Source organism: Nelumbo nucifera, chromosome 8, assembly GCF_055504915.1.
Source record: "Nelumbo nucifera cultivar China Antique chromosome 8, China Antique-T2T, whole genome shotgun sequence".
Taxonomy (NCBI): Eukaryota; Viridiplantae; Streptophyta; class Magnoliopsida; order Proteales; family Nelumbonaceae; genus Nelumbo; species Nelumbo nucifera.
The window spans coordinates 27847764-27872205 of record NC_142656.1 but is presented as its reverse complement, the minus strand read 5'-3'; the positions used below and the strand labels follow the sequence as shown (position 1 = coordinate 27872205).

Genomic DNA, 24442 nt, shown 5'->3' with positions numbered 1-24442 from the left:
TCTTGGGAGACTTCAAATCGAGGTCAAACTTCAGATTTGGTGTTGTATAGACTTGATCTTTCTTCCTTATAATATCTCTTTCTTTGGTTAAGATTTAAAGGAGTTTTGATCTTCTTCCTTGGGTGGTTGCTACTTACAATTTCCTTTTTAAAACTTCCATTCATTTGGACTCAAGTTTTGGGCTTAGCTTGCTTGTTCTAAGATCTTCAGTTATTCCCAATGATTTAATGACTTTTTTTAAGGTATTCTTCTTGCTTTTTGGTGGCTATTATTTGTTACTCTTGCTGTTTCCTTGGTTTCTTAGCTGAATGTGGGATCCAAAAGGAGTGATTTCATCTTTGTGAAGTTTGATGGAACAAAATATGCTCTCTGGAAATTCCATTTCCAATTTTTTGTTGAAGGAAAGGGTATGTGGGGTTATTTGGGTGGTGCCACAACCACCCTTGATGTTATGAATGCTAAAGGTTTGAAATAGTGGAAAATCAATAATACCCAAATAGTTCCCTAGATACTGAATTCAGTTATTGCTTTTTTTTTTAAATATATTTTGAAGGGCTACACAACCGCGGGGGGGTAGCCCATCCCCCAACCCAGGTGGGATTCGATCCCAAGTCTTTGCTACAACTAGGAGACCTTACCAACCTGCTGGTTGGAATCTTGCTTGAGTTCATTTATTGTTGATGTAGCTATTCCTGTGAGGGGTTTGAAACTGCTAAGGAAATAGACATATGAGGGGTCTGAAACTACCTAGAGAAGGTTTATCAACAGTTTTATGTCTACACAATATTAGATTGAAATGGACATATTCTCATACACCTAGAGGGAGAGAAAAAATCTAGGAGTACTATGCTGGATTTGTTAATCTGTGGACTATGAAATAGCATTTTGATCAAAGGAGAATCATGCATTTTCTTATACATCTTAGACCAGATTATGAGATGATAATGTCTAGCACTCTCATTAGGGAAAATGTGCCTATTTTGGACATTATATTGGATGAACTTCTAAGAGAAGAGTAGATTGTACACACAGTCCTCTCTTGATAGAAAGAAAGAACATTGCCTTAACATAGTGTTTCTAGTCACCAAACCAAAAGGTAAGGACTTTTCCAAGATTTGGTTCTATGAGTGGAATGAGTTCAGACATGTGGCTTCTCATTGTAAGGAAAAGAATATTTGCACCTACAGTAAACAACAAGGGTATATTATTACTAAATGCCCTATATGCCCCCCTCCCCCCCAAGAATGTAGTTGTAGAATCTTCATTTGATAGTACTCCTTCCTCAACTTTAGCTCAAATGGGGAATCTTTTGGCAATTTAACTAAGTAAAAAGACACAGAAACTTATGTCTTCATCCATTTCATTTGCCTTTTCGGCTACGGTCCTGCCTGGTAAGTCTTCTACCACTCGTTTCTCTCCTAACATAAGTGGATTAAAGATTCGGGTGCCTCAAATCATATGACTAGGGCCTTTTTTGGTCAGACTCCTAAACCCTACTCTTTTAATGACCAGATTGTCACTCTAGTGGTGAGTCAATGAAAATAGTTGGTTGGGATGATTTATTTCTTTCTACTTCCCAAAAGTCTTCTTTATTTCTTAGTGAACAACCAATCTTATATTTGTGGGACACTTTATTGATGATGGTAACTTGGTTTTGTTTTCTCGTAATGGTTGTGTTATATAGGACCAGCACATTTGGGAAGTGAAGGGGAAGGAGCATAGGCTTGAGAGGTTGTGTTAGAATGTTAGAGTGATGTTCGGCTGATAAGAGTTCTTATTAGCCCATTCTTATGTTTAACTTATTTTGTAACTGGGCTTGTGTTAATGGGCCTAATCCTGTTTAATGATTTAAGTCATCTGGGTGTCCCATCACTAATCAGGGGCATCCCAGTAATTTCTTGTACCTTGTACTATATTCATCTATAAATAAAGAACTGGTCGACTGGCTAGTACAGTTCGACATTTTCAGCATCTCTTCTTCTTCTCCTCTTCTCTGCTACTTCGACTACAGTGGTTCAGCTTTCATGGTATCAGAGCATTGAGCACTTTCCTGGTTACTGCCGACGCCATCTCATCTTTCTTGCTGTAGTTCACCTTTTTTTTTTATCTGGGTTGCTGCTGTGAAACCCTAGGGTTGCAGGAGAACAACACAAGGTTCGACCTAGGGTTTCCCTTGGTTGTAGGGCGCAAGGGAGGTAAGACCCTGAAGCTGGAGTCCTACTAGTTTCTAGTAGTTAGCAGCTATTCGGCTGCTAAGAAGAGGTCTGTATAGGACAGACCTAGTTGAGGACTGGTTTCAGCAGTCCTAGTGTTGTCTGTAAGGAGGGGAACTCCCTTTACAGTAGCAGTACTCGAAGTGCAAAGTGGAGTCTACATAGCACAGGTCGGTTACCAGCCCAGAACACTTTTTGCTGCTGTAACAGAGCTGCTTCAGAACTGTGACAGTCTCGGCAAGTCTGAAACTGTGTTGCGAGCTGTCAGGACCTGCTGAGGTTACTTCAGCTAATCAGAACCTGCATCAGAACTGGTTCAGAAAAACCTTTACAAGACTGTGGCGACTTCAGTTACTGATCATTTCCAGGTCGGTTACCAGCCCTACTCCAGCTCTGTGAACTGGTTCAGTTACAGAATTTTTTTTTTCTTGCTGCTGTACCCGAACTGGTTTAGTCCAAGTGAAGCCTATCCGGTGTGCTACCAGCACTGTGAACTCTGAGGTGAAGCCTATCTGTGTGCTATCAGCACTGTGAACTCTGTGACTACTTCGGCCAGCCCTAACCAGAACCACCAACAGTACTGTAAACAACTCCTTGACCGAAGTTAGGATGTCATCACTATCCAGTGAAGTTTCTTCTAAAGATAACAGACCTCTTATAAGGTCTTCAAACCTGGAGAACCCTAATCTGCATAGCTTGCAGATTACAAGTGTGCTATTGGATGAGTATAACTTTAGAGAGTGGTTTGTCTCAGCAAGACTGTTTATTACCTCTCGTGACCTCACTGGCTATTTGGATGGAGACAAGAAACAACCAGAAATTGGCAGTCCTGAATACACCGTGTGGCGTAAGGAAAATGCCACAGTCATGTCTTGGTTACTGGCCTCTATGACTCCTAGGGTGGCCAGAACTGTTCATCACTTCCCCACAGCTGCTAAAATTTGGGAGAAAGTATCTAAGACATATGGCCAGAAAAAGAACAATGCTAGAATCTACAGGCTGAACCAAGACATTGCAGCCCTAAGGCAAGGAGACATGTCCGTGGCAACCTACTTTGCAACACTGGAAGGCCTCTGGGAAGAGCTTGACCACCATTTGATTTTGGATTGGGAAAATGCTAATGATAAGGGGAGGCATGATAAGCAGATTGAGGAGGGCAGAGCCTTCAAGTTTCTGGCGGGTCTTGACCCTGTATATGAAGGTATAAGGTCACAGATTCTAGGGAGAGATGAATTACCTGAGCTTCACCATGTGTACTACCTGGTGAGGAATGAAGAAGTAAGGAGAAAGGAGATGCAAGTTGACTCCCAGACACAGTCAACAGAACAACCTGGAGAGCATTCAGCCTTAGTCTCCACTAAGGGGAATAGATTTTCAGACAAGAAGTCCCTCAAGTGTACACATTGTGGTGGTGAGAAACACACAAAGGAGAAATGTTGGGTCCTGTACCCTCATCTGAAGCCAGTTGCTCTGAGAAAGGACAAAAGGCAACAGAAAGGCCACACAGCAAGTGGGAATCTTGCCACCAACAACAGTAGTGACAACTCACAGAGTATTCAGACAGTGTCATCTTCCACCGCAAGGCAGGCTGCCGACTCCTCTGGACCAAGTACTTTGGGCTTCACAGCTAGTGAGGTAGAGATTCTCAGTCGGGCATTAGCCCGTCTGAAGAACAATTCTTTAGCTTCCACCTCTCTTGCCAAATCAGGTACAGCCTCTGCATTTAGTGCATCTAGTTCCATTAATTCTACCTCTTGGGTGATTGATTCCGGAGCCACTGACCATATGACACATATGTCCTCCTTATTCTCCACATATCATTTGTTGTCTGGCTAGGATAAGATGAGAGTAGCTGATGGGTCCCTCTCCACCATCTCTGGAAAGGGGGTGGTTGACCTAAGCAAGGATCTCTCTCTTAAATCAGTCCTACATGTTCCTAGTCTTACCTCAAATCTGTTGTCTGTTTCAAAGCTTACAAAAAACTTGAACTGCAGTACAACTTTCTTTCCTTCTCATTGTGTCTTCCAGGACAGATTGACGAGGAGAACGATTGGGAGTGGTCATGAGTATGGGGGCCTCTACTACTTTGATGAAGATGTCAGCTCAGCCATGCAAGCTTCTACTACTAGTCCAGAGAGTGTGGAGTCAATAGCTAGGCTGCACTTGTGGCATGCTAGGCTAGGTCATTTGTCCTTTTCTTCCTTAGCAATGTTGTTTCCCGAATTATGTAAGGGCATTTCGAGTCAAAGTTTAATTTGTGATGTGTGTCAAATGTCAAAACAATGTAGATCAATGTATCCAATTTCTAGTAATGAAATTCAAGCCCCTTTTGACTTGGTTCATTCTGATGTTTGGGGTCCTTCACCCATTGTTTCCATTGATGGCTTCCGTTACTTCATCAGTTTTATTGACCATTATTCTCGGTGCACTTGGATTTATCTATTGAAAGGACGTGAAGAAGTTCCCCGGATAACTATGATGTTTTGCAAGATGGTTGAAACACAATTTGATAAAAAGATCAAGCAATTCCGTTCAGACAATGCAGCTGAATACTTTGAAAGATCCCTGAACTCATTCATGGAAGATGCAGGCATGTTACATCAATCATCGTGTGCTTACACCCCTCAGCAAAATGGGGTCGCTGAGCGCAAGAACAGACATCTATTGGAGACAGCTCGAGCCCTTCTTTTCCAGCACAATGTGCCCAAGCAATATTGGTCTCAAGCTGTTCTCACTGCATCATACCTGATAAATCGGATGCCATCTAAGGTACTGGGTATGAAGACCCCTTTCTCTGTTTTGTGTCCCACTCTTCTAGAATTTCCTCTTCCCCCGCGGGTTTTTGGTTGTACATGCTTCATACATGTGAAAGATCCAAAGAAGACCAAGCTGGATCCTAAGGCTACAAAGGGAATATTTTTGGGGTACTCTCCTACGCAGAAGGGGTATAAGTGTTATGATCCTGTCTCCAAGAAAAAATATGTCACCAGGGATGTAGTCTTTTTTGAGTTTCAACCCTATTTCGAGTCTTCTCAGAATCCTCTTCAGGGGGAGAGTAGTGGGTTGGAAGAGGATTCTCATTCTCCCTTCCTTTTTGTTCCCATTTCAGCACCTTCCACTACTACTAGCTATAACATTCCGGGTCAACCTAGTGAGACTTCCACTGTGCCAGTTGCTTCTCCAGATTCGGCTGATACTTCTGAAGGTTCCAGTAAACAAGAGAAAGAGATACTTACATACAGTAGAAGGAAGAAGGCCCCTCAACCTCATGATTGCAACCAGTTGAACTCAAATCAATCTGTCTCTGCAATCCAAGGTAATTCTGATTCACTCAATTCAGATTTGGATCTTCCTATTGCTCTCCGTAAGCCTGTTCGTTCTTGTACCACTTGGCATCCCATAGCCGATTATGTTTTTTACTCACACTTATCCCCTGCCTATCATTCCTTTATGTCTGCTCTTTCCTCTGTATGTGTCCCTTCCAGGTATTCAGAGGCGGCATCTGATCCAAGGTGGAAAGAAGCCATGAATGAGGAGATGAAAGCCCTAATGAAAGCAAGGACATGGGAATTGGTGGACCTGCCAGAAGGGAAAGGCACTGTTGGGTGCAAGTGGGTATTCACAGTAAAGCACAGGGAAGATGGGTCAGTTGAGAGGTACAAGGCCAGACTCGTGGCAAAGGGGTTTACACAAAAGGAAGGAATTGACTACAAGGAAACCTTTGCCCCAGTAGCAAAGCTCAACACAATCAGGGTTCTACTGTCACTAGCAGCAAAATTCTCTTGGGAACTTCATCAGCTGGATGTGAAGAATGCCTTCCTAAATGGTGATCTTCATGAAGAGGTATTCATGGAACCCCCACCTGGATATGATGTTGGAAAGAAGGTATGTAAACTAAGGAAAGCATTATATGGCTTGAAGCAATCTCCCCGGGCATGGTTTGAGAGACTTTGTTTGGCCATGAAGAAAGTAGGGTACACTCAGAGCAGTGCAGATCATACATTGTTTACAAGGAGACAAGATGACAAACTTACAACACTCATTGTGTATGTGGATGATATGGTGATTACTGGAAATGATGTGAGAGAGATGAAGAGGCTGAAGGAGTTCTTAGCTTCAGAGTTTGAGATCAAAGACCTAGGAAATCTGAGATACTTTCTTGGAATTGAAGTTGCTAGATCAAGAGAAGGAATCTACATATGTCAAAGAAAGTATGTGCTAGATCTCCTAGAGGAAACAGGCATGATGGGGTGTAGGCCAGCAGACACTCCAATTGAACCAAGCCATGGATTACAAGAATCAATGGGTGAGGAATACTGTGATAAGGAAAGGTACCAAAAGTTGGTAGGAAAACTGATATACTTATCCCTTACTCGGCCAGACATTGCCTATGCAGTGCATGTTGTCAGTCAATTCATGCACTCACCAAAGACCCCTCATATGAGAGCAGTGGAAAGAATCCTCAGATACTTGAAGACTTGCCCAGGGAAAGGAATTTTATTCAGAAAAAACAGCAGACTTGAAATCGAAGCCTACACTGATGCTGATTGGGCTGGGTCTGTTGGAGACAGAAAATCAACCTCAGGTTACTGTACATTCTTGGGAGGAAACCTAGTCACATGGCGTAGTAAGAAGCAGAATGTTGTGGCTAGATCAAGTGCAGAAGCAGAATACCGGGCTATGGCACACGGGGTTGCTGAACTCTTATGGCTCAGGACTCTCCTTAATGAGCTTGGTATCAAGACAGAGGGTCCTCTCAAGCTGTATTGTGATAATAAAGCTGCTATCAACATTGCCAACAATCCTGTGCAGCATGACAGGACAAAACATATTGAAATTGATCGACACTTTGTCAGAGAGAGAATTATTTCAGGAGAACTCTGTGTGCCTTATACTCCATCAGAGATGCAGATTGCAAATGTATTAACTAAAGGGCTGGCATCAACGAAGTTCAGGGACATACTTGGCAAGCTAAACATGATTGATATCTATGCTTAGCTTGAGGGGGAGTGTTAGAATGTTAGAGTGATGTTCGGCTGATAAGAGTTCTTATTAGCCCATTCTTATGTTTAACTTATCTTGTAACTGGGCTTGTGTTAATGGGCCTAATCCTGTTTAATGATTTAAGTCATCTGGGTGTCCCATCACTAATCAGGGGCATCCCAGTAATTTCTTGTACCTTGTACTATATTCATCTATAAATAAAGAACTGGTCGACTGGCTAGTACAGTTCGACATTTTCAGCATCTCTTCTTCTTCTCCTCTTCTCTGCTACTTCGACTACAGTGGTTCAGCTTTCAGGTTGTTTGCTCTTAAATTTAAGAGACCTTATGTTCTTTCAACTACTAGTGATGTTTTTGAATTTCCATTATAATAACATATGACATTTATAGCATAAAATTTTAGGCCATACACATGCTAAAATTTGGATCATTTATTTTCTTCTGGTTGCTTGCCTATTGTAACTTCTATTTTAAGAATATTAATAAATCTTGTAGAACTTGTGGTCTTAGCAAAAGTCATATTTTACCTTTTCCATCTTCTGAGCATACTACAATTCCTTTTCAAGTAATACATAGTGATCTTTTGTCGTCTCCTATTACATCTAGATTTAGCTATAGATATTTTGTCTTATTTATTGACGATTGTACTAGATACACCTAAGTTTGCTTTCTTCAGAAGAAATCAGAAGTACTTTCCACGTTTAGAACTTTCACACTATGGTGATGACCAACATAATGCCACCATTCGTATCTTATGCTTGGATTCAAGGGGGAATATTTTGATGGGGAAAATGGAGAGTTCTAGACCCATCTACTAAAGTAGTGTTCTATCCCAAAGATCTTGCCCAGGAACTCCTCAACAAAATGGAGTTGCTGAATGCAAGAACCGCCACATCTTGAGCATGGTGAGATCCCTTCTCCTTGACTCCCTTGTTCCTGTTATTCTTGGGTGGAGGTGACCAACATTTATGTGTTTCTCATTAACATCATTCCATCTTCAGTTCTTGGTAATCAATCACCATTCTATTGTCTTTTCCGTTGTTCACCAAACTATTCTATACTTCATGTCTTTGGTTGTATTTGTTTTGTGCATCTCATTCCCCATGAGCATGCTAAGCTTACTGCTTAATCGGCTATGCGTGCCTTTATAGGGTACAGTTCAGAACTCAATGGAAATAAATATTGATATTTTAATTCTCAATCTTGTGACATCAGAAATTTCTGTGATTAATGAATTAAATACACATCCTTAACAGAAGGCACCTCAACGTGTGAGATATGCATCTATGTACCTTCAAGAGGTATTAGACTATTAAGGTTGAACCTCAAGGTATAAGCCTGAATCTGCAAGTCTGATCTGTCTCAGGACAGTGTGAAGGTTCTGTGCTTTATTTTTTTATGTATATGTGTGCTAACTTGTACTACCTATATTAGGGTAATTTATTGTTTGTCTCTTGTTTTGTCATCATGCTGTACTTTATTTTTTACATGTCATTGAATTAATTATAAAGTTCTCATTATCCTTTTTGTTTTCACAGATGGACTCCTTTGATGGTTGCTCAATCATGGCATAGAGATTGGCTTGTGGGAATTCTAAGCAAACAGCCAGAGTGCCAGCCACAAATTCTTCCTTCACCATATCTATCTCTCCCCTTTATGAGCATTGTCAAAATTGCAAGGTATATTCTATTTTTTGCCTTTTTTTATTTAAAATTTATTTGAATTTATTAATTGTTTTTTATATTATGACTTCCACCATGAGTAATTTCTTTATCAGTATCCATCATGTATCTATTGAAGGTAGAATTTTGTCTCACTACTTTGTCTGCATTCCAAGAGTGCTCGCTAAGATTTTTAGCTCATTGGAGGGAGAAAATACATTTTCCTCTCTAACGTATAGAATAAACCAAGATTTCCAATGAAACATCTAGGTTAATTAGGAATACTGTGAGAAATGGGTTGCACATGAAAATTACTGGAGATTTGGAGGTGGAAAAAAAACTTGTTGGACGTCAGAAAATCCTACTAATCAGGATGTATAGGGGGATGAAAGGAAGATTTCGTTTTGAATTTTAGAATCTCAAAGGAATCATGGTTTTGGTTGCGTAAACACTTCGGGGAATGAAAATAAAAATGTAGTAGTAAGTGAAACTAACTAGGATTCGGGGTGGAATATGGGCAGGGCAATTAGGATAGTGACATTATTGGGATTACAGATCTCTTGAGGGAATTATGGAAGGATGTATCCATGTAAGCCTTTAGGTCATCTCCAATAAGGGATCAAGGAATGGATAATGATTCTTTTACTCAAGAGAATTAGAGAATGTGTTATATAGATCATCGAAGTAAATACCATAAGTGAACTTTTTAGTTCAAGAAACGGAATGCAAAATTTAAGATTAAAAGATTAAAAGCAGGAATTGTAAACTAAAAATAGAGGATAGGTTATTTTGATAATTTGTGTGAGAGAGGGACGAATGGTTGTTAAGAGTTAGCAGTTACATCAGCAATATTTTAACCAATTAAACATCACTCAGTTATTTGGATAGCTGATGAATACATTATTTCTATATAATATGGATGAACATATGGGTCATTTTAGAAAAAAAACTTCTTTACATTGCTTAGACTGCCTTATGGTTCACATTTAGTACATATCCTTACCATAGGATAAAGCAAAGAGCTTCAGTATAAGTATATATGCATATACTTGCATTTGTAGTACCACCCAGATGGCAAGACCTCCCTTGGCTGCCTAGGTTCCTAGGGGACACCACATTTACACACCAGTTATAGAGACACGATCAAGTACATTTCTTGAGGTGAAGCTCAGTTTATACAATATGTCATATCTTAGTTACATAGTTCAGTGTCTTTCACAGATTTGTAGTAGACAGAGAGGTTGGCCAAACCTATTCTACATTAGCTTTTACTTCCACTTGATTGCAAACTAGAAAAGAATGCTTAAAATCAAGATCAAGTACATTTCTTGAGGTGAAGCTCAGTTTATACAATTTGTCATATCTTAGTTACATAATTCAGTGTCTTTCACAGATTTGTAGTAGACAGAGAGGTTGGCCAAACCTATTCTACATTAGCTTTTACTTCCACTTGATGGCAAACTAGAAAAGATTGCTTAAAAGCAACTAAAGTAGGACCTATAATAATCATGGGGTTGAGAAGTCTGTTTGTCTTATGTCTCTTCAGAGTTGCAGCTGGCTGATGTTCTCACTAAAGGGGTGGCAAAGAACAAGCTTGAACATGATCTACGCGAGTTGGGAATGTGTGACGTGACATTCACTCCCAACTTGAGGGGGAGTGTTGAAGATTAATCAGTTTTATGATGTTTTTTGAGTAGATGTTTTATGTTAGTTGTTAGATAGGAGGTGGGGACCACAGTAGTTATGTGAGTCCAAATTTTATTATGTTTTTGTGTCTTATATATGCTATTTTATGTCTTGCCGCCTGATGTAGCGTGATCTGGTCACTCCTAGCTTGCGGTGGCATGGCACCTAGCTGGCAACGGACAGTATCTGAGATGGAGAAGATAGTGAAGGATTCCCAGGGAGTTCGCCTGGCGGGAACACTCCGATGCTTAAGTTAGAACTCTGAGAGAGAACTGTAGAGAATAGTAAGAGAGCTAAGAGTGCAGATAGCGCGAAATCACCTTGTTCAAGTTACCTTTGTCCCTTGGGGATCGGGACCTTTATATACTGATGTTCTGTCAAATCGGGTGTAACCGCCTTTGATCCTCTGCTACAACCGTTATTTGCCAGGCTAATTCGATTGGGGCAGGTATCTGTCGCAGTGTACGGTCCTGTCGGTTGAGAGACGTTATGCAGAGCCGGCGTGTACCACGCCGCCTGATGTGAGACGTGGGTGCAGTCCTCTGGACTGGAAGGTGCTGCGCCATCAGACAAGAGACGTGGGAGCAGTCTGACAAGCACGGTCTTGTCGGGTAGGAAGCTTCCCGAAGACTTCGAGTTATTCAATAGCGAGCTCCCTTGTAGCGAACTCCTTTATAGCGAGCTCCAATAGCGAGCTGCCTTGAGCTGTAGCGAGCTGTCTTATGACGAGCTATTCTATTGGGGTTTCAGCGAGCTCATTACGCCGAGTTTTGGACAAGCTGTCATGCCGAGCTGTCACTTACACTGAGTCATGTCCACGTGTCACCTGGTTAGGAGGTCAGGTCAAATCACCCTCCATCACCGCCCTATAAGGGCATAGTTGTCTTTGTACTCTATTATTTTAAGTATAAATAATAAGTGAAGGGGGCGACCAGATTATTGCTCTCCTTTCTTTTCAACTTCTCTTCTTCTCTTCTTCTCCTTCTCTCTTCCTTTCTTCAAGAAACTCCTTTTATTTCATATTTTTTAATTCAGCAAGCTTTCTACTACAACAAAGGAGGTTTAGTTGCTGTTTTATATGGTTTTTATATGTGGTCCCATCTTTATTTTATTGTTTTTAGGCTGTTGTTTAGCTACTGTTATGCCAAGTTTTACTTTCTTATTGGTGATGTAATTTGGTCTTTATAACTTCTTTTATTGAAACATATAAATGGCAGGGGGGGGGGCGGAAGAAACGTAACATTCTGCTCTTTCTTTTCTCTCTGTTTAGATCTTCTCTTCCTCTCTTTTTCTGGATTGATCTCACACTAAACCTATGACTGTTATAGCAGCTATTTCAAGTTGGTATCAGAGCAGGTTTAGGTTTAGGTTGGGATCTCATGTATGCTTAACCCAGCTGGCTACATGAGACTCTACTAGGGCTGGAGTTTCAGATTTTTTTTGTCTGATTATTGGAGGTCAGTGGAGATTGATGCACTGTTCAAGCATTTTCTAAACTCTAGATTTTGCCCAGTGACTTGGAAGGATCAGAGATACTATTTTGGTTGAGGTTTAGGGGTTAAACCTCAGATTGAAGGTGGCACTTAGTGTTTTCTGGGTGGTTTTTTGTTTCTTCTAGAGATTGACAGCAGGAGGAAGGCTTTTAGAGGTTTCTGGAAATAGCAGCTGGAGTATTCTTGTCTTCTCCAAGTTCTTTCTAGGATTTTCTTTTGAGGAACAACCAGTTTTTGATTGACTATGAACTGTGAACATCTTGGTTACTGTAAAACCACATGATGATCCTTTTTTCTAATTGAAAGAAGTTGGGCCGTGTGATATCTTGCTTAGTTCAACGTGGAGAACATTGAGAATGAGTTCAAGTTCGTTGGGGAAGGACTTGTAGAGGCTGGTAGTGTGATTGGCAACAACTTTTTTCAGATTACTACAATTAAATTTGATGGAACAAATTATCTTTAGTGAGCTCAATCAGCCATGTTGGCCATTGGAGGAAGAGGTAAGTTGGGGTATGTAAATGGTGATACCCAGAAGCCATCCAAGGGAGATCTCTCCCATGCTAAATGGGTTCAAGAAAATTACCTAGTTATGACTTGGCTCTACAACTCAATGCAGCCTCATATCACTAGAAGCTATCTTTGGGAAAAGACAACTAGGCACATTTGGGATAATATAAAGGAAACTTATTCTAAGCCCCTTGATGTAGCTTATGAGCTGACAACTAAAGTAACAAATATGAAATAGGGGGAGAAACCTGTGTCAATTTACTTCTCAACTCTAAATTCCCTATAGCATGAAATTGATCACTTCGAGGCAATTGAATGGGAGAGCCAGAAGGATGCAGCAACTTATAACAAGTTGGTGGAAAGAAATAGGGTTTTTAAATTCCTAGCAAAGCTGAACTTTGAATATGATATTGTAAGAGAGAAACTTCTCACCAGGGAAATTGTTACTTTGTCCCAAGCCTACTTTCTGGTGCATAGCAAGGTGTCCAAGCCATGGCATACTCTTTAAGAATAATGGCCATATGTAGATAGAGGTGTACACTGATGCGGATTGGGCCAGATGTGTAGATGATGGGTGGTTTACCTCAGGGGGGTACTGTGCTTTTTTTGGAAGGAATCTGCTTTCATGGAGGAGTAAGAAACAAGATGTAGTTGCCCGATTAATTGCTGAGGCAGAATATAGATCCATGGCTCATGGAGTAGTTGAGGTATTATGGCTGAGATCCTTACTTGAGGAACTTGGAATTGAGTACGAAAAGTCCTTGGTGTTGTATTGTGACAATCAGGATGCCATTAATTTTGCCTAGAACTCAATACAACATGATAGGACAAAACATATTGAGGTGGATCGACACTTTATCGGGGAGAGAGTTGCCTCTCAAGAAGTGTGCTTGCCGTATATTGCCTTTCATATGCAATTTGCCAATCTCTTCACCAAAGCAATAAAGCCAAGATGGAGACAAATTGCAAGTTGGGAAATGCTGAATATCTTTTCCAACTTGAGGGGAGTGTAGAGATACAACCAAGGTTCAAAATATTGAGACGGGACGATATGCCGGTAGGGCGTATCGGTACTTTTTTAGGTTTTATTTAATTTTTTCGAAACCGGTTTAGAGGGGTCACTTTAAGGGCCGGCTACCCTCTGAACCAGTGTCTGACCCAATGCAACCAACCCTTGGAGCGGCGTATCGGGAAGCCATCGGCATGATACGTATTGATACTTTGAACCTTGGATACAACAAAGGAGCCTTAGTTGCTATTTTATATGTTTTTTATATGTGGTATCATCTTTATTTTATTGTTTTTAGGCTGTTGTTTAGCTGCTGTTATGTTAATTTTTTACTTTCTTATAGGCGATGGGGGTAATTTGGTCTTTACTTCTTTTTATTGAAAATATAAATGGCAATGGGGGAGGGGTGGCAGAAACATAACATCTGCTCTCTCTTTCCTCCTATTTCTCTTCTTCTTTTCCTTCCTTTCTCCCTGTTTTCTTCTTATCTTCCTCTCTATTTTTCTGGACTGATCTCACACTGACCCTAAGACTGTTACAACACTATTTCAAGTCCTCTCATCTTCTCCCCTCTTTCTTTACTTTCAAGAACCCTTCCTTTTACCTTTTCTTCACCTTTTAATCACTTATTTTATTTTCTATTGGTCCAAACAAAAAGGCAATGAAGTAAAAAAAGAAAGTTAAGAATAATTAGAAAGGTTTATTTATTTGGAGTGTCTTTGGTTTTTGGTGGTTACTCTTGGTTGGTTGTGTCTAGTGATCTGGTTTGTTTGTTGTCATTGATTAAAGAGCCTATAGTTTGGGTTTGCTGGTTGGCTGAAATGGTGGTTCATTTTGGTTTGGTTGTTGAGTTTGGTCTGTTTTCTCTGTTTCATTGAGTTGGAGTGTTGTTGGGGAAGATGGTTGTTTTTTCTGTTTTCTTTTTTGGTGACTTCTGGTCCTTTTTTTTTTAACTTCCTCCTTTAGTTTTAATAAATTTTATTTTACTACCAAAAATTAGCCAAAACATATTAAAAGTAACTAAATTGAACAAGAAGTTCCAAATAAATACAGTAAACCTGAAGATTCATATTACTAAAGGTTTTGAGTTTGGATAATATTAGCAGTACAATTATTTAGTCAAAATGTCAACTAAGATCAGACACTAATTAAGATTTTGGAAAATCTCTATGAATTTCTTATTTATAAGGTCTGCTTAGTGTAGATGTCTTACCACTTTGGAAAATCATTGAACCTAAGGTTAACTATTTATATCAGTATTTAATTTGGAGGTCAATAACTTGTTTGCCCATGTTATAATTATAAAAATATTCTGCTTCCCTAAAATTCTTTTTGTTGCAGGGAATGTGGATGGAGGAACAGTGACTCACTACCCACAGGTGTTGATCCATGTGTTGTTTGCCTAGAGAGAAAATGCGCAGTAGCTGTTGAAGGTTTGCTTCAGAAACATTAAAAAGTCACTTTTGAATATTTTGATATCGTTAAGGATGTAGGCTGAGGTAACCTCCTATAAATTAGAACCTCCAATGGTCAATGTTTGACTTTGACACATGAAGTGGGAATGTATGCCTATATGATGTAATATGAGACCTTATTTGGTTATATCTAATTAAGTTGAGACTTGAGAGGTAAAATATTAACCAACTAAATCTTATTTCCAAAACTATTTGTAATTCTCGCCTCCAAAATTCTCATAAATCTTCGCTAACTGTTTGTAGAATGTCATTGTGTTGTTCTTTTTGTATTCCTTTACTTTTAATGTCATTCATGATTCATCTATTCTTTTTGTAGATTGTTAACAAACCTATAAGAATGCATTTTATGCATCTAGGCAAAAGGTTTCCTATTTAAATTCTATTGCATTTGATTTCTATTTTTCATTAAATGCCACACATGTAAATGGAGTAAACATTTGCTAAAAGCTTATTGAGAATGGTTTCCTATTCTAGTTGCATGGCATTCAATTCTTGTGTGAGTTATTTAGAACTGTATAGGTGACAACAGGGTTGATTTGGTCCTTGCTTATGTTAGACTGCAAATCTTGATGCCATGCCACTCTGTATTGTAGGGCCATATATAATGTTAAAGAATAAGTCACCAGAAACTTTGCCTACCATGCATTTGGATCGTTCTTTTTTTTAATTTTTTGAAAGAGGTAAGGTATGAAATTATTTTAAAACAAAGAAGATACAAGGGCAAGAAGTGGCCCAAAGAGCCAAAATCACTTGGCCGTACAACGATAGAAACAACACACAAACCACTAAAGTGAACCAATAGATTAGCCTTACAAGAGAACCTTGTTAAACCCCCCCAAAAGATCCCCCAAAAAGGATTGGGCCTGCCCACCCCCCACCTGGGCTCAAAAGACTGAAAGCAAAGGCTGCAGACTTAAAAAGAAACCTTTCTTCTGTTGCCTCTCTTGCCTCTACCATGCAAACGGCAAGCATCTTTTCTTCCTTTGTTTACCACTACATCTCCACAGAATTATTCTAACTTGTTTGATTTCCTGCAACCTGGAAGGCTGTTTAAGCTGTCCAAAGATCATTCTGATTCAGAAGCATTCTCATACGCCATAAACTCTTGCTCTGCCATCACGATTTCACAAATAGACCGACGTACACCATGATCTGCCAGTCTAGCCTTCGAAAAGACCACAGGTGTTTTCTTCCCCATTAGGAAAAGAGACACCCAACAATTTACCAAAATTCATAAATTTGTCTAACTTCTCATTAGAGATTGGCATGTCACCACCTTTGTCAGCATCTATCATGGTGGTGTCCGCACAAGCTTGTTAATCAACAGAAGGGATGGGGGCCATGCACTCTCTTGCTTCTCGAGTGGAGCAGTCTGTTCCTTGCTGATTAACGCTTGCAAAAAATTTTGAAACTGGCTGGTGTATGTGAAACTTTGGATTGGCCTACAACATTTAGACCAAGAAGCTGGGCTTTATCCCTCTTAGGGCCCAAGTCATGTTTGAGCTGCTCCCAAATAAAGGTGAGTTTCCACATCCGGACTAGGCTGATCAATATTATGAAGCATATCATCAGTCTGGACTGGGCCTGAAGTCCAACCCTTGCCTCCCAAGCCGTTCCCTACCTCCTTGAATGTTGCCAGGTTCTATGCGTGCAATGGAAAGCCAAACAGGAGAACCCACCAGCAAGCATACTCTCCCACTTGACTGACCTCACTGGCACAGTGATCTCATCTCTGCAAAAATAAGTGGAGCCCATTAAAAGAATTTTTTCCGAAGTGTAGAGCTCCCAACACTTCCGACTTTGATGAGAAAATTACTAAAATCTTGTTTCCTTCAAGCCTCCTTACCAAAGGTCTTTCCAAACACCCCCAAACCTCTGCCCACCTTTCAACTTCACTGGTGTCTCGGCAGTGTTAACCAAAACACTCAATTGAGCAGCATTTCAGAAACAGTTCTTGATCAGACACACCAGACTTGCTAACTAACACATTGATCAAAGCTTCAAAGGCCACCTTCAGTCGAACATTGCCTTCCTTTACTACCCCAAGCTTGGTCATCATTTGAATCCTTCAACTTGTCTCATGTAGGTTCTGTCTCCAAAGGAGAGGAAGAAGAGCACAGTTGATGGTGCATGATTCTTATTGATGGTCTGGTTGAAAAAAAAATGATGTTATTGATGATCACAACCATGTCCAAATAAGAATGCAATTTTTGGTTAAATCTAATTTGGAGAGGTGGTCTAATATTTGAATAGTCTCAATGAATGACCTTAAAACAACCTAAGCAGTATTCTAATTTCTAAATTTTAATCATTTAATAAAAATTAACCATCAGATGTTAGAGATGCAGCAAAATATTACTAATTTAAGCCCAAGGAAACCTGTCTCAAGATGTTCTTCCCTACCCCCATGGTGGTTTTGCAACCCATTATCCAATCCCTCATTTATTAGGAGAATGAAAAAATATCATACTTGAAGTGATTCATTGAGTTGGAAATGTCATCCACGAGACATGAGTCAATGATGAATGGAGCATAAATTCGAACAAAAGACATGGTTCCATGCCCCTACTCTCTTCTATGCTGTCTGAAAATCTCCAGATCTGGATAATATGTAGTAAAGATACAACTAAAGGAACACGCTCTGTCTATTTCTCCCGAAGACCATTTGTTAGAAAGAGCATGCCAATTCAAAAGTTTGTCGGTACTGTATTAAGTTTTTTGAATTTTTTCTTTACTTATTCAAAAATTCTATTTTGTCCAACTCTATTTTGTTTTTAAGTGTAATACAATTAGAAGTTTTTGGTTTTCATGTTACTACTAACCAGGATGATCATACAAATTTACTTGTTATCACTCTACAGGTTGCAGTCACGAGTTCTGCACTCATTGTGCTTTGTACCTCTGTTCCACCAACAGCACATCAACTGCTGCTCATGGACCCCCAGGCTCAATTGCCTGCCCTCTTTGCCGACATGGGATAGTTTCATTCAACAAGCTTCCAGGTACCAGCCCGGTTATCAAAGAAATTGCACGAACAAACTTATCTTTGTCCTTATGTGCATGCTCTGGTGAACGGTTAGATCCCACAACGTCAACCCCAAACTTCAAGCCTGAGTTACATTGTACCTGTCTTTCGTCTTTAGAGTCATCCTCCTTCCGGACACTTGGCTGCCAAGGGTTCCCATCCATGAAACTAAACCCAAGCTTTTGCTTGGGAGCTCCAGACACTAGCCCTTCCTTAACTCCTTGTTCTGACAGGAGTATGCGGAACCACCTGGGCAGGTGTTCAAGATCCAGTTTGCAGCGACCAGATTCTCACAGTGAGAGTAGAAGGTCCTGGCTCTCTGCAGGCAATCAGTATGTTGCAACTGGTAGTGGAAGCTGAAATTTTATTGCTATTAAATTGCCATTTTAGTAAGGATGTTCGTTTATTATTTAAGAGGTTGGGAAGTGTTATTTATAATGGCATTTGCAAGTTTGTAAATAGAGCAACGTGTATTGATTACCATGTATAACAAAAGCAGAAAAAAGAAAAAAAGAAAAGAAAAGAAAATTCCCACGGACACTCGTCTTATTTGAACAATGAACATGGTATTGAGATGTTTGAACCTTTCCATGTTTTGAAGAATTTCTTTACCTGCTTTGTTGAAAGATGCTTCTCAATGAATTAGCCAATGGTTTGAACCAATGAACATCCCAAGTCAATGGTTCCTTAACTTCTCAAAGAATTAGCCAATGGTTTGAACCAATAAACATCCCAAGTCATCTTATTTGAACAATGAACAAGGTATTGAGATGTTTGAACCTTTCCATGTTTTCAAGAATGAGTTGTGGAACATGAGTTTTCAGAGTCAGAGCTCAACTATAGCCCATCATCATCTAAGCTTTGTTCCACTATGGTGTGGGCCATGAGCCACATGAATTCTGCTTCAGCATTACATTCTGTTCAGTGACATCCCAAGTCCTTTTCCCCCCTGCCTCTAGTTTTATGTAGATCTTACGGGCAGCCATCGAGCAATTTTATTAAAATAAGAAGAAAACTCATGGTCTATGTCCCCAGAATTCCTTTACCTGTTTTGTTGAAAAATGCTTCTCAATGAATTAGCCAATGGTTTTTCTTAAACAAAAAAATATGACAACAATTCCTAACGGCAACAATAGAAGGGAGGACACCACATAAACCAAAAAATATAACAGGAACAAACATCCTCAGAATCAGCATACAACTAGGGGTGTCAATTGGATGGGATTTGGTCCAATCCAACCCAGTTCAATATGGTTCATTACAGATGGATCAGGTTCAATCCAATATGATGAATATTCTGGACCATTTTGGATCAGTCTAGTTCAATGTTTGGACCGTTCAATCTGTTCAAATTAGTTTTAATTTAGATTGCTTCCAACCCAAATCTGATACATTGGCATGCGCACTTGTTCTCTTATCTTCTATCAATGGATTGGATATTGGTTCAACGGTTGGACCAGGTCCAATCCAATCCAATAAATACTTTGGACCATTAAGCTTGAATTGGTCCAATTCAATGTCACATTGGTTCGTGCAATCCATCTAAATTGATTTTGATTTAGACGGGTCCAACCCAAAATTGGTCCATTGACACCCTACATACCACAAAAGGTATTATAGTCCCCTTCAACTTTTCATAGATACTAGGTGTTGTAACCATGGTCTCCGTTTACAGGATTGGGGAAATTAGCTAAGCTTCCCCTTTGGTTTGGTAACTACTCTAATACCCCCTTGTATTCTGACCTCTTCCATTTATTTCTTCCCCTGCAATTTGCATGAAATTGAGGTGGCGTTTGGCAAGTTTCTTTATAGGTGTTTTGGGCTTCCGCAAGTTCAGAAGACTTGAAAAGGCCAAAGATATATACCAAAATTTGAGAAGCTTTAAATGAAGCTTTCCGGTCTTTCCATGTGATAAATATCCTTTAAATGCATTTTTAAAAGCACATAGAACCACTTGCCAAGCAATCTTTGTCTTTAAGGAAAAGAACTCATAAGCTCAATGAGCCTTTTGGCCATTTGGTATGCTAAAATGACTTTTTTGTTTGGGTTAGAATCTATCATATGGATGGCCGAACTATATTAGATGGCTGGGCAAATTTTCAAAAATTTTCTAACCCTTTCGGGAATTGATTTATCAGTGAATTTGAAAATTGAAAATTTCAGGTTAATTTTGCCCTGAACTAGATCCAATTTGAAATCAAATTGAAAGGAGATTATACTTGATATGGAGACCACAAATCACATTTCCCAAGGTGGAAGTTCACACCCAATAATAGTCCCAAAATTGGCCTCTAATTGAAGATTGCGTAGTGTACGGGAGAAACTGATTTAGTAACACTTGTTTCAACAATTCTTCTATCCAACTTGCTTGGATCGAGTGGGATGATTGAGCTTGATTTTATTCAACATTTTTCTTGTAAGAATCCAAAAGAAAACTGATCAAAATCAGTTCTTGAAAGTCCTACGTCAAAATAGGGTTTCTTGAGAAACAAGAGAGAAGAAGAGAGAGCAAGAATGTAAAGGGTTCAAGACTGGTTTGCCCTCTTCTCTTTTTATCTATTTATGAAGCAAGACTCCTAATCTAATTAGGAGGTGATCCAAAGCTGATTTGGATAAGAACCTTTCTTCTTGATAAGCATTCTTGAGAGGATAGGTGTTCTATACCTAGATCCATGCCCAGTTTCGACCCAAATCACATGACAACTTAAGTGTGTCATGTGACCACTTAACTAATCATATTAGTAATGGGCCTTAGGCCCATTTCTCTTAAAGGCTCACTTCCCTAAGTATTGCATGTCCACTTTGGGCCTGATATTGTATGACATGAGACCCCACAAAGGTTTAACACAAGTCCATGAGGGTCCGACCCCCACCTTTGATAGAGATTAGGCCGAATTCACTACTTATGGTAGTGAACCCCTGAGCCAATCAGCATAGGCTCAGTCTAGGCCCAACACTTATACTTAAATGATCATTGGATTTAGCCACCCTATGAAGACACAAGGATAATGGACTTATGTGGGACAAAGGCCATCAGGTAATCAACCTTGTAATGGTCTCTTACACTTAACCTCTAGGCCCATAATGATTAAAACACTGCCCGATAGGGAAAAACCTCTCCCCTAGTTACAGAGTGTAGTGTAACACTCTCTGCTCGGATGGATCCCAAGATTAAAACATTTAACAAACATTTTTTATAAAATAACAATATAATATATAAATATATTTTGCAAAACCAAATTTCAAACGCAGGTGAAATCCACTATCGATAGTTTAAATTTTCATCAGAGAGAGTGTAAACCCTGATATTCACTTTGTCCAATAAAGGGGCCGATCCAATCACCATGATCACCTACTCAGGTGATTTCCAAATTGCCCCAACATGCCCATGTATTTGACTCTTAATGAATCTCCTTGGTTGGCATATCAAAGACAGCTTAGTGCAACACCTAATGCAATACCATAATCAAGTCTGGGGTAAAGTATACATTTTTAGTTTTGCCCATCTATTTCCAAGGTCTAGGGCATAACTAGAAATTGGTCCGGGTTCAGTGTTTCTTCTAATCACTCATTACCTGTGCTTTGGGTCTAACCTTAGCAACTAAGACAAAATGCTCCAATTGTTTGGCATCACTCTAGTGTTCGTCTTGTTAGGATAAACTTCCTACATCTATCCAATGACTGAGAACATTCTAAACTAACATGAGTCTCATAAGTGTTCAATTTAAGGGGTAATATACAGAAAACATACCAATATAAACATGAAACAATAATGAACTTTATTCATTTACAAATTAATGTTCATGTACATTAATCTAATTGGAGGTAAGGACATACACTGTTTAACATTTTTAAAAAGACTTGCCAAATAACTACAACACCTAAGAAAACAACACCCCTACATGCAATGTTTAGAAACCCGAACAGACCAGTTGGTTGGACCGATTGAACCAAGCCCTTAGCCGATTTGGTCATAGCCTTAAAACCGCATTGGTAAAAAAACTAGACAAAACTGTTGACCCAGATAGTTGAACTGAAAAATCAGTAACCTGGTTCCAGTATGGTTTTCTAAAGGTCGTAATTTTGTGCTTAGATGTCCGATTAGGGTGGTCTTTTTTTTTATTTTAGGTACTTTTTGAGATCTACATGTTCCCAAGGCACCCCACTATTTTTTGCTAGAATATGCATTTTTTGGCCTCAAATCTTAATTTTATTATAAAAAATATATGTTATAGAAGAACCTTGGTTGAATCTTTTTTAGGTCGACACCCGGTCTCGTTCTTTGAACTTTGGCTACATGTTAGATTGGTGTGGATGGAGATGTTAAAATTACTATCTCCATTAAAACAGAAAAAATGCACTTTTGCGCTTACCAAGTACTTTGAAATACTTTTGTTAACTTCACTCTTTCTTTTAGATCTCTCTCGATGAGGTCGGCTTCAGTTCTTATAAGACGGTGCTCATACCATTTACATAATCTTTCACAATGGGAATATCATACATTGGGAATATCTCCATACTTATATTCTTTTGTTTTCATGGGTAGATATTCTCAATGCAAGGCTGTAAGGACTGTGTGAACAGTTTAAGCACCGTCTTATGAGCACTGAAGCCGAAATTCTCTCTCGATCTTGCTGGTGAAGCAAAAGTACTAGAGTTTCATTAGCTCATTTAGTGACAAGGAACATATTGAGCTACCAATGATTAATGGAGATGAAAGGAAGGAGTCTTAGAGCTTGGGATGCTCTTGTTGATATGTGGAGGATGTTGATCAGAACAAGGATGCTAGAGCACTATTGCCACGATAGCTGTTGTGGTGGCTAAGGCTGCTATGGCAGCAACTCACGTAGCCACAGTAAATTGATGAGTAGTGAGCACTCAAGAACTTCTGAGGGACCACATTATTTGGGAGGGAATTATAGCATCTCCATACACTATCTTGGCCCCATAAACCCAAGGAAACCTTGAACGTTCCATCTGTACCACACTAGAATGTTCATGGAATGGAGAATGTTCTACTCCCGCATTGTTAACACTACTCGTGATGGCCTAGGGATAACTGTTGGAGAATTCTAAGTTTATCATATTTCTCTTGGTAGTCCTATGTTTATCATAACTTCTAAAGAATTTTGTGTTTCTCTTACTTGAGTTTATCATGTAGTCTCCTTCAGTGTTGTACTCTATCACAAACTTGTTTAATAGTCTACATAAACTAATATAGGATCAGCTGATACTCACCACCAAATCCTAAAGTTTTTCTCTCTATTCTTTTATTGTTTCATTTTTTGTTTTAACTTGGTATCAGAGCTTTATGGTGACTGGTAAGGTAGCATTGAGTACAAGTGTTAGTGTGGCAGTCTTAAGTGGAACCTCTTCTATTCCCTCGATCTAGAATGTGATGTACTATCTACCAATCAAGTCAAGAAGCGACAATTATTTTATATGGCAAGCCCAGTTATTGCCCATTCTCCATCGTCACCATTTGATGGAATTGGTAGAAGGAAAGAAGAAGCCACCACCATAGGATATCTAGAACTCAAATGGTATAGGAACCATTCCAAATCTAGACTTTGAGAAGTGGGCAGATCTTGATCAACTAGTATTAAGCTGGCAAAGAGCTATTCCACTCACTCCAGATTGACAATTCTTATGTACAATGTGCAAAATCGATTGCAAACAACCTCTCTACTGTGTCTAAACTGGTATCAAAATTTGATCTTGTTCTTTTTATTATGGGTGGTCTTGGTAGTGAATATGAACCAGTTGTTACAGCTATTACTAATTGACCTAATGTTGACAGTCTTGGTATACAAGACATTCTTGGATCACTTCTCAACCATGAAACTTGTCCTTAGGAGCAATCTCATTATTTAAATGATACTTTTGTTAATGCTAATTTTGCTGGTACAAAAAATAAAAGTTATCAATAGAAAGGAAAACCTTCTCAACATTTTGTAGGGGTAGAGGTAGAGGTTGAGGACCCTTCTCGTTCAATCATCAATAATTTTACCAGCAAAATAATTTTAATAATCATCTATAATTTCTTGGTGACGGTCGTCTAAACAAAAATCCAGCATTAGCCTCTTAGATATGCAACAAGAATGGACACAATTCTCTACAGTGTCACAAAGCCAGGTATGTCTTTGGTGTTTAGAATGATAGTTCAACTAATGGTCCAAATACGCTTTATGGAGGTTTGAGCACTCATTATCCATTACTTTTCCTTTCAAAGATTTGGTATTCTACATTATTTTCTGGGTATTGAAGCAAAACTTACTTTTGTCGGGCTGTTTTTATCTCAACAAAGGTTTATTGCTGACCTACTATGCTGAATTTATTTTGATGGAGCCAAACTAATCTCCACTCCAAT

The 24442-nt window shown here is 39.3% G+C and overlaps 1 protein-coding gene across 2 annotated transcripts in view; it reads left to right on the top strand.

Annotated features, from left to right (window-relative positions):
- The window catches only part of LOC104605353 (putative E3 ubiquitin-protein ligase XBOS32), a 39985-nt gene extending 21287 nt beyond the window's left edge, over positions 1–18698 (top strand). For both annotated transcript variants that reach the window (XM_010270084.2, XM_088893464.1), the window contains 3 exons: positions 8755–8895; positions 14914–15005; positions 17909–18698. In XM_010270084.2, coding sequence (XP_010268386.1) covers positions 8755–8895; positions 14914–15005; positions 17909–18432 — 757 coding nt within the window. In that variant the 3' untranslated portion in view covers positions 18433–18698. The remainder of the gene's footprint in view (positions 1–8754; positions 8896–14913; positions 15006–17908) is intronic.
- The last annotated feature ends 5744 nt before the right edge of the window (positions 18699–24442 follow it).